The sequence below is a fragment of the Halyomorpha halys genome, unplaced genomic scaffold (genome assembly GCF_000696795.3).
Source record: "Halyomorpha halys isolate HHAL.00 unplaced genomic scaffold, Hhal_1.1 Scaffold284.1, whole genome shotgun sequence".
Classification (NCBI taxonomy): Eukaryota; Metazoa; Arthropoda; class Insecta; order Hemiptera; family Pentatomidae; genus Halyomorpha; species Halyomorpha halys.
The window spans coordinates 1,617,154-1,641,975 of record NW_027105232.1 but is presented as its reverse complement, the minus strand read 5'-3'; the positions used below and the strand labels follow the sequence as shown (position 1 = coordinate 1,641,975).

Genomic DNA, 24,822 nt, shown 5'->3' with positions numbered 1-24,822 from the left:
ATCAGCGTATGTTGTTAGGACTGTGTTAGGGTGGGTTGGGATGTCAGATGTATAAACCTTATAAAGAATGGGATCTAAGACACTACCTTGAGGAACACCAGCGGACTGAGAAAAGAGAGATGAGTAGGCTAGGTTATGATTTACTTTAAAGGTTCTATCAGTGAGGTAGGAACGGATTATAAGGAAATATGTTGGGGGTAGGAATTGATGAAGTTTATAGAGCAGACCTGGATGCCAGACTCGATCAAAAGCTTGTTCAACATTTTTTTTTTTAACTTTTGTAAATATTTACTATGTTGACAAGTTGCGGGCAGCTCTATTGGTATAGGGACTATCCACTAAGACAAATAAATAACTAATATACTTTCAAAAATTAGTTTTATTAATTACTTCTTTCACTCTTCTTGGCAAAGTTTGCAAAAAATGCTGCAGTAGCCAACTATAACTACTAAAGAAATATGTTTTGCGTTACGAGAGCTCAGGAATTTCCGAGGTCGCACTTCTACTCAGCCCACTCGTAGTTGCTAAACTTAGATTAATAATAACTAATGTCTTCGCCCGCTTGGTCATTCCTGCCCAGAGTTGGGTAAAAATTAGCTATGGGTGAAACTAATAGCTAAAATAGCCAGGAATACGATATTTATTTATCAATGGTTCATTCATGAATAAGGGCCGTAACCATGGCAATTTTTAGCTATTAGTTTCACCCATAGCTAATTTTTGCCCAACTCTGTATCTGTATAATTTTAAAAATCTGCTACGGTGAGGGCACCATACTTTCACTTACTAACCTTACATTCCCAAGTTTTATGTAGATCACTGAACTCGAGTTAAAGTTGTCAATAATTTTGTGATTTTCGAAAAAAAATCAAAAGACAAAAAGTATGACCAAACAATTTTTTTTGTTGCTATATTCGTATTTAGTTCATATGCGAAGTTCGTATTTCATGGTTTCTGTAGATAGGAATAACAAATATAAATTTTATTCCTGCCAATAATACAACAGTTTAACAAAAGATAAGGAAGCTGTCATTTGATCGGGAAAGATCGTGCGGTCTCGGCATTTCCCGTGCCGTTTTATCCATTTCTTTGATATTTTATATTTATAGACTATATATTACTGGCAATAACACCTATTTAGTTAGGTTTTAATTAGGAAAATACCAGTCTGGTATTAAAAACTTCTTAATCGCTCATTATTCCATCAGGTCAAAATCATTAGAGCCGTTGAGGAGAAAATCGAAAAAATGTGAAAAATCGATTTAATAAGCTGGCACTTCTGGGTCGATTGTATCGAAAACATTACTGTCACGCCCCAGGAATACATCCTCCTTAAATATGTAAGACTTTTCAGTATTCAGTTTCGTAAGACTTTTCATTTTTGAGCTAGGCTGTTCACACACCCACGACAGTTTTACGAGACTAGGGTTTTCGGACTACGGGTACCTCAAAACATGTATTTCTGTCAAAAACAAAAATTCGATGGCAATACTTTTCCTTACTGTATATTCCATATATAGTAAGTAAAAGTAAAAATATGACGGGTATTATGGTTTAGATTGAAGTTCCAAATGAGTTATTGTCTACGCGAGTATAAGGTCTCCTCATTGACAATCCTAGGACAATATAAAAATACTAATCGTTTCGTAACTAAATATCAAATGCTTAAATTTTCCATGCAATTAATAAAACTCTATCATAACCCCGTACAGTCTGTACCTGATGATCATTTGCCTGCCGATATCTGTTTATTGCTGACATATAGCTTAGGTTATTCTATGTTCCTCTTATATATGCTACCACAGAAGATACTAACAATAACCTTTCCTTTACAGGAGTAAGGTGGCTACAGCTCTTCTCAACAAGCACCTGCAGATCAACGGTATAGCGGCTGGGGTGAACGTTGGCAGCCCGGAGACCCTGAGGCCCTTGGCGACCACCAGCAAGATGAAGAGGGAACGCAAAGCTGCCCGAACTTTGGGGATCATCATGTCTGCCTTCCTGGCCTGCTGGCTCCCCTTCTTCCTCTGGTAAGGCGGAGCTAATAGTTATCATATTTAAAATACAATGTCTAACCATCTTTGTCAAATAAAAGTAATTTCTCGGTGAACCAATTTCCAATTACAAATCATTCATTTCATGAAGGGAATTCATAGTGCCATTGTTAGATAATTCCCCATTTATTTATGAGTTTAAGTTAATGATTTATGATAATATATGATAGTGTGAACGGCTTAACTCTCTACATTCATCCAGTGAAGTTGTTTAAAAAACGAGACAAACCTACCTAACATTGTTAACAATGGACCGATATTTTATTAGAAATTCTTCTTAGAAATGTAACAAAGGTATGGCTGAAAGGAAGAATTTCTTAATAATGTCTAAAAGCCAAATTCTAATATTCAATCCTGGATGATTGAAATTTCAAAATTTCTCTAAGTAGAAAAAAATAAGATTTAATTTATATATATTCTTATTACTTCTTCGACACTGGTCTTCTTATTTAAATACAATAAATTGATATTAAATAACAGCCTTTATTATATACTCATTATTAACAATTTAACATTATTACTAATAAATTAGCATATCCTAATTGTAATTTCACATCTAACTATTAAAATATTTTGCAGGCTATTTTGACCAGGTCAAATAATTTTGGTTAAAATTGACTCGCCACCGAAATTCCATGATAAGGGCTAGGCTTATCTTATCTTCATAATATTTACGTATTGCGAGTAAAGTATAGTTTGAAAAAAAAAACAATTTTTCTTACATCGAGCAAATTGTAGAACTAGGAATCGGCGAGGTCAAATTAACATAGCACTTGAAGTTTTTATGTTACAATTAACGAACCTAGGCGAGAGACTAAAAGTTAGTCAGTAATCAATTAATAACTTGATATATAACTTTTTTTTGGAAGGGGGCAAGTAACATTTTTTGAATCTGTAGTGTGGGTGAAGAGGGTAGGTGCTTATCTAGGTATGAGGTACTCTATCTTCATAATCCAATTAATAATTGAGATACCTAGATTTATAAGGGGCTATATTTCAAAACTTAACAAGCTCCTCCAAAAAAAATCACTATTTGTAAGATAACCCCCATCAATTATAATTGTATATAGATGAAACTGGCACCTTTTTTTTTGTTACAAGTCGTCGTATTTAATGAAGGACATCTAATGGTAGCTGAGATTGCATATTCCTCTGAAGAACAAGTTAGCCCTTAGCGACCAGAGGGCCCTGATGTATAATTCAGCCAGGGCTGGTTAAGACTGCCTTCGAGAGCAATATTAAGACAGATCGGGATCTTTGTCTTCATTGATTTCCACTCCTGGAGACCCTTCTTAGGACAGCCTCTATCGCTCTCTGTCTTCGCTCTGACCTAGTTAGTGATGAATTCGCTGACCCCGATAGGCCAATGAGTGGCATATGTTCTGCGGAAACTTCCATCAATTTGGAAATTTTTCTGAACAGATATCACATGAGGATCGCTATTCGCTGACTGTCACTTCTTTTTATGCCATGTTCCAACATACATTTGAAGCGGAGTGGCTCAGTGAGTAAGGCACTGTGCTATTAACTCCAAGGATTTAAATAGTTAAATTAAAATCATATTCGCAAATAAAATATAAATACAGTCTTATTTACGCTTGAGCTGAGGTCTTATGAACCAAGCTAATGGAGGGAAATAAGTGGATACTAACATTAAGAAATAAATGAGAAGTTGCTCGTATCATAGATAAAGGATTTAGATTAAAAAAATCTTTTTACATAGTTTCAGTTCTTATTAGAATGCCTCAATTTAATAATCTAAATATTTCAGGGATACTAGATGCTTTATAAAGCTTTATTAATATTAACTACAATTTTCTTTTTCTTTTTTTTTTTAATCCGACGTTTTGGAGTACTCATCTATTATGGCCAGTTTAAAATTTATTTCTTCATTTTTATAAAAAACCTTTTCTATAAAAGTTTTTTTTTTATAATGGAATCACCATAAAGTCATTATCGAAATATATAGCACTGATATCTGAATAGGTAGTTTGGTTTCCTCTAGATTAAGAAATGTTTTTGACTAAAGTGGCAAAATAAGTTTAATATTAATACAAGAAGGATAGAGAACTGACTAAAATAGTAAATATGATAAAATGAAGTTATACAGACCCTAAATGTGAAGAAGTAATCCGAAACATCAGTTTTTACATAGAAGAAAATTATAGTTTACATTAATAAAGGTTTGAAAAGCATCTTCATTGAAGTATTTAGAGAGAATTTTTTGTTGAAATTATGAAATGAAAGACAGTGTAATACTAGCGAGTGGCAAGACAAGTGGTGCCCCTTCCTTCATCGGCACTCCCCGATCGGTATGGTGTCCCTCCGGGGAATGAATAAGTTTCTTCATCTAGTGTAGCTGACCCAAGTTTCCACGAAGTGTCCACTGCGTGTAGTTCATCATAATAACGCAAAGATTTTGTTTCTTAAGTGGTGGAGCAATACTCTGCCAGTCGCAAATCACTATACGACAAACACAACTTAATTTGTCCCTCGAGTGTCAAGAATTCAGCCTCAAGTCAAAATTTCATCGATTCCAAACGAAATTCGGCAATATTTTTTCCCTCGGTATCACGGTGTTCATAGCAATTTCCGTTAGATAATTTATCTTTAATAAAGTGGGCGCCTGAAAGGGAAGAGGTTTCCAAGTCAATGTTATTAAGGGGGCTCCCCTTTGATCTCGATTTCGAGCAACGCCGAAAAAAAAAAAATCCACTCTGTAATAATTTAAGGGTGAGAGGGGGGCAGAGTAAGGTAGGAACGTCAGACAAAAATCACCGCCTCTTCTCTCCATTTATAAAGAAGATTAGATTTGGCGGGGCGCTGTTTGCTGTCTGCGTTCACCTGAAAGGTAGCTCTTAAAGAACTGAGTCTTTTTTTGGCTTTTATCAACTAAGATGCTATATTCATTCTTTCTATTGAATACGGATGTTCTGTTTGCAAATCAAATAGATCTCTGTGTATTCAAAACCAAATATTAACTTATAATACTGGATTGATGATATTATGTTTACATGATACTTCACAGGTAATATTAAAAAGTCAGGCAGCGATTGATAGATTCATCTGAATTCTATACGTCCGCTTAGTATTTCACTGGACATCTTTAACTACCAATGGTAGAAAAAAGTTGTATTCAATTCGATTTATGTTTCTCCTACGTAATACACTCTAATAATTCATGTTTAGTTTTCTGTTGATCCAAATTGGATCGTTTCGCTTTTCGTAAACCGATGCAAGAATAAGGACGAACTATTCGCCCAGTGGGTGGGGATGAACCCACTGTTTAGACGTTTTAGCGTTTCTGATGAATCCAGTTCCGTACTTTATCGCAAGTTACAGAATGAGACATTAGTATACATTAGTATAAGATATACGATATTTACATGAAAGAGAAGAATCTATGACATACTTTGTACAACTTAGACTACAATAATACAACATGCCTCCAAGAGTGTTGAGAACTCCATTCGACTACTAATGACCATCAACTGATGCTTATTAATGACATGGTATTTCTTATATACATATACGGGAGAGGTGGAGGTAGGTTAAATCATGCGGAACACAATCTAGGTATAAAGGATGAGCAATTAGCACCTGTGACACATGATGTCATCAAAAGGTAAAGCAGCTAGTCCCACCCTAAGAAGGATTGGGAATGAAAGAATGTACATGTCAGTAACAAAATCTATCCTATCCTGTCAAAACCATAATCCTAAATATTCAACGTTTTTACAACTCATTTTGAAATAAACAATAAACTATTTATTAACTTATTTGTCTATACTATTAAATAAAGCATTCTGTTCCAACGTAAGTGAGGCCTAACTCTACACACGAATTATGTTATTACTCAAGACTTCATTATATTTATATTTAAATTAATATTTAATTAGTTATTAATTTTTTAAAGTAATGGTTGCACTTTTTCAGGTACGTGATCACATCCCTGTGCGGGCACGATGTGTGTTCCTGCCCTCACATGGTTGTGGCTACTGTCTTCTGGGTGGGCTACTTCAACTCGGCCCTCAACCCCATCATCTATGCCTACTTCAACAGGGAGTTCCGAGCGGCGTTTAAGAAGACACTGGAGTCATGCTGCCACCAAATAGTTCTGGCCCTGCCCTCACGGGGTCCCACCAGGGGAGTGAGTAGGCAGAGGACGACTGGGGCTTCCAACGCTTCCTCCGCCGTCGAGATCCACCTCAACAACTCGGTGGTCAGGGCCACGACGATGGAGGATATGGCCAGGGTCCCCGAGCAGCAACAAACTTCTTCAGAGCAGCAACCACCAGCGGATTCTGACGAAAAGGTCTAGGATATCTCAGTATCTAGACTAAGCCGTGTACTTCGGTAGGCCTTTGTTTACCATACCTCAACTCAACACATACACATTATTTAATCTATATTTTTCTGCTAAGACTGGGCACTTGGTCTTCCTTCAGCAAAGGAGGCTGACAAATACCATTCACTTTCCCATGTTCATCAAAGGAAGTGAAACATTGAAGGTGACTTCTAAAAGTTTACCACTATTTTATAAACGGAATAAAAATAATCAGAAAAAAATTTTTACGAACGAAATTTCTATAAATGTAATATATTACAGGGATTTGTTTATTTATTTTTTTCATGTATGTAACATTCACTAATACTCTTGCTTTTTCTAATAATGCAAACATACCAGAATCTGTTGCAACTTAGATTTTAATAATTTGGTAAAGTCCCTAAATTCCTGGGCACCAAAAGTGTATTCGAATAATTTAACAGAATCTCTGTGTATATTCTAGTCAACTGGTGCGTACTGGATTCAACCAGACCACAGACATGACAGTCACAAGATTTGACAGCAAACCAAGCAGGTCCCACACGAATGAAAACGAAGCCTGTTAGTACTAATGAGCCTGGATTGGGAAGCTATGGTACTCCCCACCCTGATCCTCTGGATTCTGCTTTAGATCGGGGATCGATACAGAGCAGGGTAACGCAGGATTATTTGCTGTGTTCGTCGTGTTCCAATTAGCGAGCGTTAAGTCAGCAGCGAGCTTCTAGGCTCTTAGTCCTTTCTTTTGTTTCAAGATGAATGATTATTTATAATACAGTAAAACATCTATATAATGGAAACCCAAAGGGAAGTGATTTAGTCCGTTATAGAGTAGTGTCCGTTATGAAATGGTAAATATAAAAAGAATACAAAAAGGAAATAATAGAATGTATATATCGACACTTAAGTTATGGTACCATGCAGGTTGGAAAAGATTATTGAACATTTTTTTTTTATGCTGCATAAAAAAAATCACATCGTTCTAGTGAGTTTTCGGTCTAATCATGATTTTCATGGATACATACATACTTTTTCCGGCTTCAAGAATTCTTTCGAATTTTTTTTTAGAACAATGCGTCGATTGTTTTGTTTTTTAATTGGTATAAAGATTTTTTTTCGATCTTAAGATGACTCACAGCTTAAGCGACGGTATGTATTTCTGTTTACAGCTTAAACTTTTCAGATTCGATAAAAATTACAAATAAAACCGAACGTTTTATTATTTTTATTTGTATGAGAACAAAAATTGTGGAAATAATCTTATATTGTTGCCTAAATATTTTTTCCAAAAAGTAAATAGACAAGTAGTTCCATTATTAATTTTCTTTTAAGCAGTATAAAAATGTAATCATAATAATCAGACTTAGCGAACCCAAAATTTGATATTATCAACAGTCGTTACTCTACTGAACCCTACCAAAATCAAATCGAAAGATCTTCCCATCAACGTCTCGGTCTACCTCTAGTCAGATCAGATCTTTAATTCAGAGCACACTCCTTGGGCATTCGTTCATTATACTGAATAGCTATACTCGCCCATTTCAAAGAAATTTTAGTCAAAGAGCCAAACATTTTTTCTACTTCATAAAAGTCTATGAAAACTATTGTCTTATTAGATATCACTACAAATACTAATTTTTTATTAAAATAAGTTTAAATTTATATATTTTCATTAAAGTAAAACCCAATGCTGCTGTTGTGTTTTTTTTAAAGATGGTGATTTTCTAAATGGTCTGTAATATAAATCTATAATATAATTTATAGACATATAAATATACTGAAATAATAAAAATTTATATTATTTATTTAAGTTTTAATTCTGATTGACGTTTTCTACTTGAGGACTTATTGTTTCTAACACTTTCCCCTACGAAAAAAAATTGAAGTTATCGTTTTGGTTTTTATTTTATTTTTTTCTTGATACCGCAAAACAATTGATATTATAAATTTAATAATCCTTTGACTGGAAGAATCTTAAGGTATTAACTTGATTTGGTGAATGATAAAAATTTTTATCATTCACCAAATCAAGTTAATTGATATTATAAAAGATTTCGACCATCGACTATACAAGAGATAATATTAATTTTTAGCATATCACAAAGAAACAAAATGATTATCATTTTTTTTTTATATGGCGAGAGGTCATGTAACAGCATATAAAAAATATATTTATTATACCAGCTTTAATTTTGATGAAACATTTATTCATTCATAAATGAAAAATGTATTCCTTTATTTTTTCTATGTATTTATTCTTTACTGTAGAACGATTTAAATTTTTTTTTTTAATATATTTACAATATAATGTTTTTCTCTTTTTTTTCTGTTCGTGTGTACTTAACTTTGACAATAGTATTTTTATTTCAATATATTCAAATAACTTTTAATTTTACTCATTTTTTTTTGTTTTGTTTTTATAGACCTAGTAAATCCTTGGATGATTGATTACATACTTCAGTGAGTATACGAGCAACTTGGAAGAGAGTCACCCAACTTCACCTTTCTACAACTACTAACCACTATCCCTTTATGGCCAATGTTCAAGAACTGTCACCCATCCAAGTACTGATCATGTCTATCAGTACTTAACTTTACCAATTTCAAGTAAGTCTCCCCCTAGGTCATCCCTTTAAAACAATCTATTTTTTGAAGAAAAAAAAATATGTATTTCTTATTTTGTGGTATTGCTTTACGATATGATTTAATTCATATTTTTTTGGTCAACTCTCTTCCCAAAGACAAATATATAAAACCAATGATTCTCATTTTTATATTTATATATAGCATAAATTGAACATTGTTTTCGATCTTCAGTTTTTAATGTTTGAGCCAAAACATTTTTTTACGTCTTGATTCAACAAACATTTCAACTATAATAATGATTACAGAAAACTAAAAGGTAAACAAAAGTATTATTTAGAGAACATCAAAAAGTCGCAATAAGCCAAAAGCAATAATTTATGAATATTAAACAACTATGAAATCTAAAAATTTGAAATATCGAAAATTAATACTGCTTCTATCCTAAGATACTTTTACCTTACATTATCAACAACAAAAAAGTAGCTTGAATTTTAAAAATTATATCATCTCGTAATTAAAAAAAAAATAATAATAATATGGCCCATTGTTAGTATAAATTCAGTTTACAAATTGATTCCAAAATATAAAATTAAATCCTGAAACATTGGTAGTGCAATTGAATCAGAATGCAGTCCAATTTTCAAAGTTCTTCCAACAAACACTCCTTTATTATAAACACTTCTTTCTTAATGATAAATGAATTTATTAGTTGTTAAAATATGAAATATAATTTTTTTTTTCATTGTTGTAAAAGTTAATTAAGTTTTTAGCCATATAAAACAATTAATACATCAAATGTTTAAAACAAATATTTATTAGTAAAATTGGAAAAAAAAAACAAAATATTATTTCATTAAGAAAAGTTATACGTCAGATATATTGTGAAACTTTGCATTTAAAGTTACAGAAAATATGGCAGAATATTTGTAATTTAGATTTAATTGAATAAGAACAAAATAGATCGGATAAACCAGAGAGGTTCACCCATGTGATAAACGTTAGAGGGATATGAGATTTTATACTACTATCAATCTAGTCATTCGTTTTAAAACAAGAATTTTATATTTTTTAACAATTTATAATTTAAAAAATTATAATATAACCTTTTTTTTAGATTTGTCTAGAGTTTATTAGGTTAAGGATGTCTAGTAATAATGGAAAAATATACCTTAAGGCTTTAAGAAATAAAAAAATGTGTAAAATTATACATTAATTAAAAATATAAATATAATTTTAAACAAAAAAAAAAAATCTCCTAAGTATGTGTGCAGTAGTCTTATTTTTGTGCACTTGAAAATTTTTTTCTATGTACGGGAACTAAATTGTGCAAATATCCCTAACATGTCAATCATCACACAAGTAGTGGAATTTTCTGGCTAAATTATCTAGAAGTACAGGGTCTCTTTATAAATATATAGGAGTTTATAAATACAATTATCTATTCCCCCTCCCCCCTTGTAAATGTGTAAAGTTATATATTTCTTTATATAAAAATATAATATTATCATTTTATTTATTCCTATTTATTGTGTATCTATATGGATTTTGTATTGTTGTGGAATGTGTACCAAATAAAATATTTCGTACAAAATAATTGTTATTAATTCTATGTATAAATATAATAAAATGTGTTTGTCACGCATGTAGGTACAATCAGTAAGTATACATAGGTGTGTTATCCTTAAATGTGAATTTAATGTATATAATACTGTCACTGAATGATATATGTTGTAAGAATAAAATAAATCTTTTTTTTTTTTAAGTAATTTTAGTTATATTTTATTAACACCCAAATATACCACACACCTCATAAAACTGTATTTATCCTGTTCTGTATTATTCATATTTCTTGATATGATATTCGTTAGAATGGTAAATATTAATTTGAATTCTTGAGAATGAAGTTGCATGAGCCCATAAAAAAGAAATATTAATATCATGAAGGTTCCCTAAATTTATTTTGACAGTACATACAATTTGATTTTAGAACGCAAATAAACAAAAAAAAAAAACTTTAATAAATACTGTTTTTATTTACATTGCATTTAAAATTTTAAAGAAAAATATTTGGGAAAAATAAACGATTTTTCAACGAAAACATACTTATATGACATATTTCTATCATAAGACAATATAGAGAAAAATCGAGGTAGCAAAAAGGTTGAGTGTGATTCTGACCAAATCACCTCCTTGCGCAACCGTTGGTCTGGTAACAGAGCTTCCATACAACTGAGTACTGAACCTCTTACCCTCCATGGTTCGTAGTGATATAGATTTTATTTTTAATAGAGAAAAAGAAAAAAGAGCACTATCATTTTTTTATTTTTTCAATTTTTATTAATCTGCACGTATTACAAAACATTTTAGGGAAAATCAGAGTTTTCTACGGTCATTGATTCATATTGATATATTCATATATTCATTGAATAATATATTTATTGAATAAATTACAGGTCTATTTTACGAAACAATTATTTCCGAAATGATGATTATTTATTAAACGATTATTTGATGAAATAATCTCAATCAAATAACTACCTTTATTTATTGAACTAATTATTCACTCAATAATTATATAATAAAAGTAATATATTACATATTATTTATAATATGCATTCCTGATTGATTATCAGATAATTTCTATTTCACTATTTTCTTGTTTGTAAAATACATAAATTCACAAAAATATAAAATAAATATTTCTAAAATAATGTTTAAAAATTAGGAATACTGGAGACTGCGTGGAAGTAGTTAACTATAATTACAGGAGTTGTCGAAGATAATATATTATATTACCACAACACTTTAAGTCCAGATCACCCGTAGATCAAAGCTGACAGAAACAACCTTATGGTAATATAAGAAACAATTACAATTATTTGCAGCGGTAACTGCAAGTCTGAAGTCATTTCACCTGTATTGTGGGTTTTAGTTAAAGAATTGTTGAAATGTAAGTTATAAAAAATTATCTAATAAACAAATTTATATCAAATAGTGGAATTGTAGTTTTCTAATCATATCGAGAGATCAGAAGTTGTTTCACTTACTCAAGTCCGTGACTTGGGCATATAAATTATTTATCTAAATAATCGATATAAAATTTTGCCTAATTTCTTATCTATCAATTTTTTAGTTTTATTGATTAATTTGAAGATGTTATTTTTCTATTTATATTATATATATTTTTATTATATATTTTATATTATATTTATATTTTTTCAAACAAAAGGTGGGATGCACCTAATAAGGTACTACTAGTATACTTGAAAAGAGTGTATAATGAATATTTTTTTTTATTTTAATTTTTAAGCGTGAGTAAAATAATTTGTTAGAGGTCATATGCTTGCACAAGCTATATTTACCATTCACTCACTAGATTATGCTTGCGCAAACATAGTGATGTATGCTTTTCAAGTCAGTCATCTTAAAAAACTATTTATCAAATATTTTCCTATCATTAATTTATTATTTATTCTTCCTTTGATTGAATATTTCTATTCCTTTTTTGGCTAAAAACAAAAAAATCAAAAAGATTTGTTGTATAATGCAATTAAGAATTATACTTGCTTCTTGTTTAAAAATGGAACACATTTTTCCAAAGTTTATTGATCCCTTACTTTACTAAGTCACGCCTTAGTTTCCTTCACACTAGTCATCTTATTAAAATTCTTTGGAGTCATAAATACAACACTATGGAAGCATTAGTTGACTGTTTTTTTTCTTGGGACTTCTTATCTATAATATATTAAGTAACATTAAAGTTAAAATTCATATTTTAAAATAATATTATTTTTAAAAAATTATATAAAATAATATTTTGATTGTTTTTCCCTTATTTTGAGTCGGATTTATTTTTTATATTATATTTTTCAAGCTAATTCAGGAACAAATTTTAATAACTTTTTGATGTCTGTGGATTGTGAAATTTCTTTTTCTTCAATCCATTTCTTATCATACATCTCCAACTAGTACTTCTTTAGAGTTGTATTTAATAAAATGATCGGAGAGAAGAAGTAGGAAAAAAAGTTTGAAAATTACCAAAGTTAAAAAGAGGCCGCCAAAACGTCACTAAAATATTGAAAATATATGTATAAAATAGAATTGTTTGCAAATAAAATAATTTTAATCTGATTTATTATTTTACAATGTTGGTTTAATGAGGTTCTAAAAATATTTTTCCTCAATTCTGGTTGATAAATAATAAGTTAAAGATGAATTATAAAAAAATATACAGCAATAATAAACTTGTTTCAAATTGACAACCAACTTTAAACTTGTTATTTTCGTGTCACCGCATTATATTTATTAAATTCAAGGATAGATTAAAAAGGTCTACCTTACTCGGCATAAACAAATTTCAAGGAAAGTTTTCCTTAACTTTGTCATTTCTGAATGAATTGTTAAAGAATAAGTTAGAAAGTGAGCTGACTTGAATTGATGGCTTTCCTCAAAGTTAGTGTCTCAGATGCTTTCCCAGGGGATCCCATGGGACAGGTCCCATCATACAATCCCTCTGATAAATTGATCTCTTTTCCAGTTGATAATCAGTTGTGATTTTATTAATTATGTTTAACACTTTTCAATAAGTAATAAAATCAAGTTGTAAGGGTGTCACAGATGCTTCTCCCTCCTATCATTATATAATAATCCTTCAAATAAATGAAAAGTCCTTGTCACTTTGATTAATTTAATGATTAAAATTAAGGATAAAACTGTTGAAATAGTATAACTTTTTTTTTTTTTTTTCATAAAATACCTTCATAAAGGTTTAATAATAAAGACTTTACAAAAGAGCACTTTATATTAACATCATTACAGTTACATTTCGTACATTATATTTATATTTTATTATCTTTGTTAGTCTTCTTTATTCAGGGAGTTAAAACATATCGAGAAACTTATTTTCTAATACTAATTTCCATTAGTCTTATAAACATATTTATTATTAAATATATTGATGATTTTACAAATAATTTTATAACAGACTTAGCAAATAGCAAAACCAACCAGAAAATATTAGGCAGTCCACTAGTCGTAGAATCGTCACCTCGCCATACCTAGTCTCACACAGAAAATACAAATACCAAGTAATTGAATTGTTTCAAGCATTTAGCATAAAAGTAGAAAACTAAGCACTTGTTGAAGATAAACGTTCATTTGAATATTAAAGTAGAAAAACATTTCTAAAAAATCCATATACTACATTTAATTTTCGGCAAATATACGATCCCGCTAGAGCGCCCAATAAAATCAGTCTAGTCAATATTTCACAAAAGTTATATTCAGCAAAAAATTATAGAATTTTTTTGTTCAATGAATCAATATGTTTTAAGCATTGCTAAATCCAAAATTTAAGATTGCCATGTTGTAACGAAAATATAAAAAACAATTATGAAGCCATTTTCATTTTACGGTAATAACTAGAAAACTAAGATTTTCTCAAAGATTAAAATTCCTTTTGAAATTAGAGCAGATGAAATTTCGATTAAAAAAAATAAGTGTAGTGTATTTGAGAAGTTTTCTGTCAAAACTAACTAAATCCACCTTTCAAAACTAATTATTGTAAAAGCGTCACATGTTGATAAATTATTTTTTTATTGAAACGATTGACCATCAACACCTACATGGCAGTTAAAAATTTAAATTAACTGAATCATTTTTGGTGTAGAATATTAATTTATTGAAAAAAAAAGTGGAATAAAGAAAAACCAGGTTTCAGTCCTCCATGGAAAAAAAAATCTCTTTAACTGTTCCGTTAGTCGGTTGTGAAATTAGTTTGAGGCATAGGACGTTGATACTTAGGAACAATGTTGTCATCAAGATTATCATTTTAGACCACTAAGAAAAACGAGATACGTCACATTTTCCTTAATGTTCAGGAGGCATTTGAAAACGTATTCAATTTCAATTTTATCTGTATGAACAACATGGGATTTGTTTTTAAATATGCTAAATAAAGTTACGAAAAATATTTTATATTGAAGAACACTACAATGAACTCAACCCTACAGTGGAAACATGATTCCCTTTACCATCTGGATACGGTGTAATTATAGGTTGGGACTAAGTTTTCCATGACTTTGAAGTCTTGAGCAATTGCTAAAATTGTTTTTATTTTCTAAACATGAAATTCTCCTACACATCAATTGAAGTACATGTGGCTGAATAACCTCATTTGAAAAGTGAACTGCCTTCCGTAAAAAAAAAAATATTTTTATACCTTCCTCACAGACAGTGTTATCAACAAGTTGAAATTGAATTTAGGAATAATTAAATTTTATATAATCAAAACTCAAAAATAATAAGTGAGTATGAAAATTTAATTTTAACTAAGTACAATAATGGATATCATACTTTCAACTTTTTTTTCATGGAAAATGAAAAAAGTATTTTAAGGTAGATGGAAGAATCTGCTGTTAAGGGGTGGGTATGTGTGGTGCTTACTCGCCGTCTACGTCGGGTTATGAGTAAAGTAAATATTAACTACTCCAGCTGGGAATCGAACCAATTATGTTGTTTTTTTTCTCTCACTCCTATTATTGTAAAACTAAACAAGAAATACATGCATATATATACAATAATGACTGAGATCCTTTTAAGCATTAGTGGTTCAGTGATAGAATGCTTGTTTGCCACCAATTACGTTCTATTATTATGTTCTCAAATCTAGTAATAGCATTTCTGGGTCAGCTGCGTCTGCAAGCATTTGCAAGAATGAATACGATCGGATGAACAGGGAGCGAGTTATGATCGAAAACGTCCAAATTATTTCTATCTCCTAAACGACGCACTCTAGAAGCGTACACAGGGGTGTTTCTTGTAGAAAATTTATTGCTGAATCGAATGCCGCAAGATTGAAGACGATCGGATGAACAGGGAGCGAGTTTTGATCGAAAACGTCCTGTCAAGATGGGGAAGAATAAGCCCCGAAACTTAAACATGTAAGAATAAAGGAGGGAACGCTCAATTAATTCAACGTCAATTAAATGAATAATTTCCATAAATTAAAAAAAAAAAATAATTATTTTATTTTGAGTCATTTTTGTTCAATACTTTAGACAAATATTGGAAATCCGCTTATAGAACACGGTCTGCTGGGTTCCTACTCCATAGTCACGTTTCAGCGTTGGGGATTAATATGCAGGAGATGTCTCCTTTATTTCGCTTTCTAGAGAAATCAGTCAACTTCTGAAGAGATTGCCGGAAAGGAAATGATAGTTGGATGGAACTCCCATAAAGTAGCCGGGGTAGAAACTTGAATATTGAATAAAATATAAAAGATCCTCTCATAATTCCAAGATTTATGTTTTGTTTTCTCGTACCATTTCGGGTTGTTTCCTCATATTAATTTTAAGAAAATATATATAGAAATTTATTATTTCTGAAAAATAACTTTTTTTTATCCCACTTGTCTCATGTTTTTTTTATTCTGTAACCATGTTCGTTATAGCTCCTTCTACTATTAAGTAATTGCATTTTAAATATTTATTGTGACAATTTTTAGAAATAAAGTTTAAGCATTTCTAATTTAATTTGTACTTACCCCGGTGACGGATAGGTTTACTCTCTCTTTGGTTCAGAATATCTTAAGAAATAAAATAAAATTATTCTATTCTGTACTTATGATATCTCGCCAAAGTCGGATGGGGGGGGAGGAGGGGTTTAGTCGGGTACAAATTTCTTAAATACATCATTCACCCTATAATTGTAAACTATCAATGGAATTTGGAAAGATAACTACAAGCGACTATCGACTGCTACATCATATACAATTTATGAGATTGAGTCGCGCGAGAAAATCCAACAAATTTTGGCATAAAATTGTATCAATAACACGCGATTATTATAAATTAATAATAATCCACTGACGTAAGCCACCTATGTTTACTACCTTCACTGGATCCTTCACCTATCCTTATAATGCCAAAAGGCAATCCAAGGGATCACTTATTTCCAGCTATACATATAGCACTATATGTACGTATCATTTACCAATTTAAATTTTCAGGAGGGTACGAAAAAAAAAATCGACTATTATAATGCCACAAGGCAATCCAAGGCAATATTTTACTTGTATACATACGAGTATATAAATAAAGGAGGTTACGAAAAAAAGCGATTTTTCAACTTTTTTTTACCAGCGGAACGGTCCCTTGACAGTCCATGGCGTAGCCTTTAACTGGACTGATATCAACACCATATAATGCCACAATATTATTATTCTCAATGAAGGGTACGAAAAAAAAAAGAGGCGATATTTTTACATTCATGATGATTGTGGTTGACATCGTCATGACTCAGGGGTGCTCCGTACCTTCACATTTTGTCACGTTCCATTAAGGCTGGAGATGGTCTGTAGTCCTTAATTGGACCATGCAATTAATATCTTATAATGCCACAAGGCAATCCAATGGGGATGAGCTAGTACACATATTCTATTTCTTGAAATATGTATGTACTCAGAATGTAATCATAGTTTTATGAAGGGTATGAAAAAAAAAGAAGCGATTTTCTTTAATTCCCATATAAAATATTATTGTTAAATTTATAATTTTTTTATTAATTTACTAAGGCTAACCAACCCCTATTTTATAAATTATATACCTCTTCATTTAATTAGACCACTCGTTTCTCAAATTGTATAACTATAATTTAGATTTATTATGTAGTTTAGATTATATAATTTTTTCAATATATTGCAAGTAGGAAAACAAATATTTCATTTTTTCGCAAAATGCGTTCTTCATCAGTTAAACCCAATTTGTTAGGAAGCATTTTTATTACTACATCTTATATGTAAAATAAAATATTACAGGGTGATCTTTTTAATAAACTTAAAGAGAAAAATACTTAAATATTTTATTTTATTTTGAAGTCACACAGAGCATCAAAACGCTGAAATAGGGGACAAGAATATAAATTTTAAAGTTTATTATTTTAGCAAAACTTAAATGCCCTATTGAAGACACTCAATGTGCAAGAAATGATTATTTTAACCATATATTACAACTGTGTATTTTAGACTGATTTAAATTATATACCCCTTTCACAATAGATAGTCTTTCTCTCTATGTCATGCTGAAAATGTGCTACCAAGTTGAAATCGATTGAAACAAGATCATGATTTGTATGAATCCCAATCAAATTAGATAGTATTTTTGAGCCCACCAACACAATAAAGTCAATTTTACAAAATTTATAGTTGCATCATTATACTACCGGATCAATGTAATATCTGGCATTGACGGCCTTATAAAAATCATTAGGATAACTTTTTTTTCAAATCAAACTTCTACCAGACCAAAATACAACTTTATAGAGTTTAAGCTTAAAATCGTTTAAGAAATAATACAATAAGCTCAGAAAAGTAGATGGATAATCTGCAAGAAAATAAGCATACTCGATAATTATCACAATATAAGTAAATAATACATTCTACTAAACAATATCAGTTTCAGGATATTCGTTAATAAAATATTTCATAATGGGACAAATCTTTTAAAATGAGGAGGATATAAAATGTCAAATGTAAAAGATGTTATACAAGTGTTAAAAATAATAGCCTTTTCTCAATTAGTATAATGATTATTATCAATAAAATATTCGTAATATAAAATTATGAATAATTAAAATCTATAGTATAAGTAAAGGTTGATAAGATTAAACTTGTTCTAATGTAATAATACGTAGATGGCACGAAACGTCGTCGTTCAAGACATATAAATGAAAAGAGTCCATAAATATAATTGGTTTTTCTGTTAAAAATAAATAAATAATAAGCGTATTATTATTTTTATAATCTTGAAATTAATTGAGGATAATTTTAGCAATAAGGAACTTTATTTCAATAAGTTGATCGCTCATTGAAAAATAAATTTAACTACTCTAGTAAAGAGTAATATCGTATAAACATTAAGAATACAAATAAATCCGACATACAAGTAAAAAGAGGTAAACGTTGCAAACTCAAATGTTATTAGCTGCCATTAATCTGAAAGGCTATGGCCTCATTCAGGAACGAGTATCAATTATTCAGTTAGAGCAGAGGTAATCAGAGGGTAGTCAAGCCACGAGGCCCATTTCTACCTCTATGCTCTTATTCCATTGCATCATTTATCTAATCTTCAAAGGAGTACCCAGAGTCCTCGGTCCGTCCCTCATCAAAATGAAAATAATTCAGTCTGCAACTTAGATAAATCCTTATACATAATTAATGAATGATAGTTTGAATCGTTAATACTAATGGAGGTAATCTTGTTCCAAGTTTATTTGTACGGTGTCGTCTTTCCTGATGATTCTGAATTAGTGAAACTTTAATTAGTTAGATTCATTAGTATTTATACAACTTAAGGTCTTGTTTAAGTAGCTCTCAATTAGATCATATAAAAAAAACAATGAAATGGCTAACAAATATATGCAATAAAAAAAGATCATTGGTGATCCAAACTTTTGAAAATTCGCAAATGGAAGAAATTAGAAAAAATATATATATCTTTAAATTAAAGTATCTCTTTATTCAAGAACTTTCAGAAAGTTTTCAAAACCTTCAGTATCATAGAATTGGATGACTTTGCTCCATAAGTGACAATATTGCTCCAATAAAGTCAAAAGTATCGTGTCACTTATAATTGGTAGTGAAATGCGGGAAAAAGCTGGGAAGGAAATAGGAAAAGTTTACCTTCCGATTGGTGATTGTTAAGACTTGTTAAACATAATTTTATGTTTCCTGATATTTTTCCTTCTCTTCCTCTCATTTTCTGTTAAACAGTATACAAGCTTATATTGTTAGATTCCTTCTCCTCGACGTATAAAGGTAGATGTAATAATAAACGTGTTGAAAGCCTGTCTGTGTTTAAGAAGCAAGTATCAGTTTTTACAATTAATCTCTTCCTTAATTGATATTTCCGAAAATCTGACAGCGGATAACTCGGCGCCAGAAATTGAGGATGATTTGCACCAATAAACTGTTTGTTATTTGAGATTCTAAGTCTCCAGATGTTTTGTTTATTATCTAATTGTTTTTTTATTTTCAACATAAAATTAAAATAGTAATTTCAAATCAATCAAAAAAGATTATTTGGATTTATTTTGGTATATATTCATAATGAATAAAAATTTCTGTTTTGATATATTTTTTTCTATCTTCATTTTCTAGAAAAAAATGTATATTATGCTTGAATAAAGAAATTGGTCATTTTCATAAATTTTCAAACCAAAATTTGTTTTTAAATAAACTAAACCACTCTCAAACAAGAATATATTAATAAAAATTAATCCAAATTTTTTTTGTTTTAGTTTAATTGTTACATGTTAAAACGATTTTTTACGATTTCTCATATTCTTATAATTAATTTTAGACAATGGTCCGAAGTTTCCCAACCTACCCATAAACTTTCCTCGACTTTTTGAAAAAAAAAAAAAATTAAATGCATAAATATCAAGACAGTGTAAGTTAGCTGTTTTTTTCTTTTTATACTCTGAGGAAGCGGAGATAGGGTCAAAAGAAAAAAGGAAAAGAAAGTACTGTTTTCAGACTAACGGTTGGGCAAGGAGGTTATTTTGCGAAGATAAAGGGTTCTCACTTTATAAAGTTTGGGTATGCTGGTATAACAGAATAAATAATTATTCGAAAATGGTCCTCGGAGAAAGGAGTGCCATACTCATTGAGTTACCTAACTATTATATAAAAGATAAATACAATTAAACTGAGGAAACTATTTTTTTCTTTATATCGCATAATTTTTGAATCTCAAGAAATGATATTCATTTTGCATTAATATTCTGTAGAACTTATCAATAAAAAATAAACCGATGAATAAATTAAAACACACCCTCTTGCATTACTCCACTTATGAAGCTAGCGCCGAAGTGGGTCCTCAATATAGTCTTTAAGTGGTGTAGCGAACCAGGAAAGTTAGTGGGGACAGTTTATGATCGAGTTCGTCCTGAGTCGATCCCAACTTGCGTCGATTAGGTTAGCGTAATAGAACGTAAACCGGACCGGGGCTGCCAAGGTAATCTGATTGAAACAGGAGCTAACCTAGTCACATCTGCTTTAGGGAATATCATAGCCGTTCCACAGGTGGCCAGGCAATTGGATTGTATAATACTTCACGTATTATATATTATTCATAAACTGCTTAGAGGATGCCTTAAATAAATAAAAGGTTAAACATTTACCACCTTCATGTCTCTCTTCATCGACCGCCGTCAAAACCAAATTTGAGGTGATCAGCCTTAACACAATATTTCCCCCAACTCCTCAGCCTTTCCTTCCGAACAGCACTTAAGAAATTTTTGGAACTTTGTTCGATAATAGACACAATAACGTTTCAAGTCCATGCCAACCTTCGCGATGATATTACTCAGAGCCGGCCTTGGTTCATACGATCATCCATACGGAATCATCATACTATGCAAACCTTTTCTACGACGTCCTCCATATCATCAGCGAACTCAATCTTGTAATTTTGTCCTGTCCCTTCTAAAACTGGAAGAAAGAACTTTCAGCTTAGTTTTAATTTTCTTCTTCTAAGTATGCGGTCCGGATTCGTGAGAAATTTGTTTCATTATCATCAAGTGAGCAACAATAAAAGATTCTCGTTTAACATCCACAGACGTATTTTCAAGCTATAGTCTAGAAGCACTGGCTCTTCACCGAATATTAGTGATGATATTACATTATATTACCACTACACCTTAAGTCCAGGAGATCACTCGTGGATCAAAGCTGACAGAAAATTCAACCTTACAAGTAATATAGGAAATAATTAAAAATATTTATAATAATTTTTTTGTAAACCCAAGAAGCATTTCACACCATCAATACAATGATAAAATATCTAAAAAAAATTACGGATTTTCAAATAAGTTTTTATTTAATGATTTTATTTGATGAAATGCTATCATAAGTGAAGAATACATTTGGATAAATAGTAATAATACATTTTTTTTAAATTATTCAATGCACTTAAAACAGTGATTCCAAACCAGTGGTACACAGGAATTTCCGACCACATATTTAGGGGAGATTTATTGATATATCTTTTCAGATGTTGGGATGTTAGTTGAAAGCTTTCAACAGGTAAATGCATAGTAAAGTGACTCAAAGTAAACTTTCAAACTCCCAAATTTTCAAATATATTACAAATTAATTCTCTTTTTTTTATTTTTATTTCAGGCCATTTTCCAATTTAAGCCACTTTTTCAATGTTGCTGAGTTTACTAATATTCTAACTTAAGTTTCCTCTTCCTGTTTGAAATGAATGTTTCAAATGTGAATTAAGACTGTCACTAAATTGGGCTATATAATTTTTAAGACAATTTATCACTTCACAATTGCATCGGTTTTTGTTTTTCCAAAGGTGTAACATCATTGTTATTTCCATCATATCTAAAACTGGATGGAGTAATGGTAATATACTCTCCTAATCACAACTCTCTGAAAATTAAGACATTTTGGGATTAATCTACTGAACATAAGTTTCATACTTGCACTTCCTTTGTGATAGATATCGGTTTTTTTGTTTTGTGTTTTAATGCTTGATGAGAGTGAAACACATCTTTCAAAGTATTGCCTGAGCAACTACTCATGCGTGAAGTGCCTTAATATTATAGTATTGACACTGTTATATTGTTGCTTAAGCTGTGATACCTCATTAATCAGAAAAAATGTAAAAAAAATAAAAAGTAGCACTTTATTTTAGCGTCATCCCAAAAGGATTCCCGAATTCAGAAATTAACATGCCTATACTAATGTCTCCCGATATGTCATTTTATATTTAGTAATATTATGATTACTTAAACCTACCAAAAATTCTTAAAGCGAAAATCATGAGGAGGCCTGAGACATTTCTTCATAGGAAGTACCATTATCAAGCAGATGAACAGAAAAGTAAATAAAATATAAAATATTTGTTTTGTAATAAAGGTATTATTTCCTATGATTATGATAATGTTATGTTAAGAAATAAAAATAGTTAAAACAACATTAGGCATATGTATAACAGAGGATAAATATTAATTTAAAAACAAATCCTAATTCAAAACAAACTATTAAAAATGAGATTTTTCCAACATTCAATTAAAAATTTTTAAAAATTGTTTTAATAAATTAGTTGGTGTCCACGTTAAGTTTCAACACTCTGTATTATATCATCAACAGTCCAATGTTTTGGCCAATTCGGCCATCCTCAAGGACAATTTAACAATTAACACCTTTTATTACGGATTCATTCTGTTTCCAAATGAACATTGGACTGTTGATGATACAATAAATAAATATAATGTATACCAACTAATTTATTTTAACAATAAATCCCAGTCTCTAGAAATTAAATAGATTATATATAAATTTTTAAAAATGTTTATAGATGAGTAAAAGTTAGAAGGTTTTATACCTTTAGGTTCACTAAGCCTTTATCATTATTATAATAATAGTGATTTGTATATTTGCATAATAATCTTAAATTATAATCATTTAAAATTTATGGAACATGTGGAAAGTGAAACAAGAAAAATCAAGTAAGAAGTCTTGAAGAATGAGGATGTCTATTGAATATTTAATTCATTAAGTATAATAACTGTTATTTGTATTGTTCTAATTTTTTTTTTAATTTAAATCCTAAGTATAATTTATTCTTAATGATAAGAAATCCTAGAATTTCAGAAAAAAAAGTAAGCAGTGTATTTAATTTAAAAATTTAGTCAATTTATGGTGAAAGATTATATATGATCGATTCATAATGTTCAATTAATGTTACTTCTTATATAATAAACAAATGAATAAATTATTTAAACTTCTTTTTATCTACAAATTTGGTTTGTTGCAAAAAAGTGAATTTCCATAATAGATGTACTTATGCTATACTTACCTAATTTTTACTTAAATATTATTATTATAATTAATATTATTTTATTGTTATCCATTGAAATAATTAATTACAGTTCCGAAATATCAAAATATAAAGATGCTTTTAAAAATTGAGAAATTTAGAAATCAGCAACTGCCACTACCAGGATGACTTCATGAAATCATCATTCGTATTCGGCCTGAATATTTTACGTAATACTTTATTATCAAAAACTTTAAGACGCTGTTCTTCCCTTTGTGTAAGAGGCCACGTTTTGCATCAATAAAGAACTGTAAGAAGGATAATAGTTTTATAAATTCTAAGTTTTAAGTTTGGACAGAAGGCAAGATCTAAGGGATATTGAAATTGAAAAATAACAAGCATTTTCAGCTTTTAACTTCGCTTTTATTTCCTCATAAAGTTATAGTTACCTTAGAGCCTAAATACTTAAACCTCTCCACATGTTAAAATGTATTTCCTCCTCAACAAAATTGCTCCTGTTCAATCACTAATTATATATTTTGTACTATACATATTTATTTTGATACCTAGTATGAACAATTAAAACAATTTAAAATGCTAACTAGGTTGAACAGTTCCACCTGTATGCAGAATACTACTTCTAATCTTTAAAAATGTAAAAATATCAACAATCGAGGCAAGGAAATGGAAAGGGCTGTATGCGCTGAAAAACTATTTTTGAGAAAATCAGAAGAAAAAAAACAGGTAGCTGGCCACAATTTTTCTAAAATTATGAAAAATTTACAGCTCTAGGAACCATTCAGGATAGGTACCTAAAGCGGTTACCAGTCATTGGTGGTGGTTTCTTCATCATAATCCTTTCAAAATCTCATTTTTTGTATTTCTGGCACTTACAGCCTTTTCCATTTCCATGCCTCGATTGTTGATATATTTACATTTTTTTAAGATTGGAAATGGTGTCGTAATTGGAGAATTAAAATAAATCCCAACAAATTACCCTTTGTCGTAACCTATCAACTACCCA

The 24,822-nt window shown here is 30.2% G+C and overlaps 1 protein-coding gene across 1 annotated transcript in view; it reads left to right on the top strand.

The window, feature by feature from the left end:
* The window catches only part of LOC106680753 (octopamine receptor beta-1R), a gene marked incomplete at its 5' end in the record, with an annotated part of 43,340 nt that extends 32,616 nt beyond the window's left edge, over window positions 1-10,724 (top strand). The window contains 3 exon segments of the mRNA XM_014420680.3: window positions 1,836-2,030; window positions 5,991-6,369; window positions 8,802-10,724. Of these exon segments, the coding sequence (XP_014276166.3) occupies window positions 1,836-2,030; window positions 5,991-6,369; window positions 8,802-8,807 (580 nt within the window).
* Window positions 10,725-24,822: the final 14,098 nt, after the last annotated feature.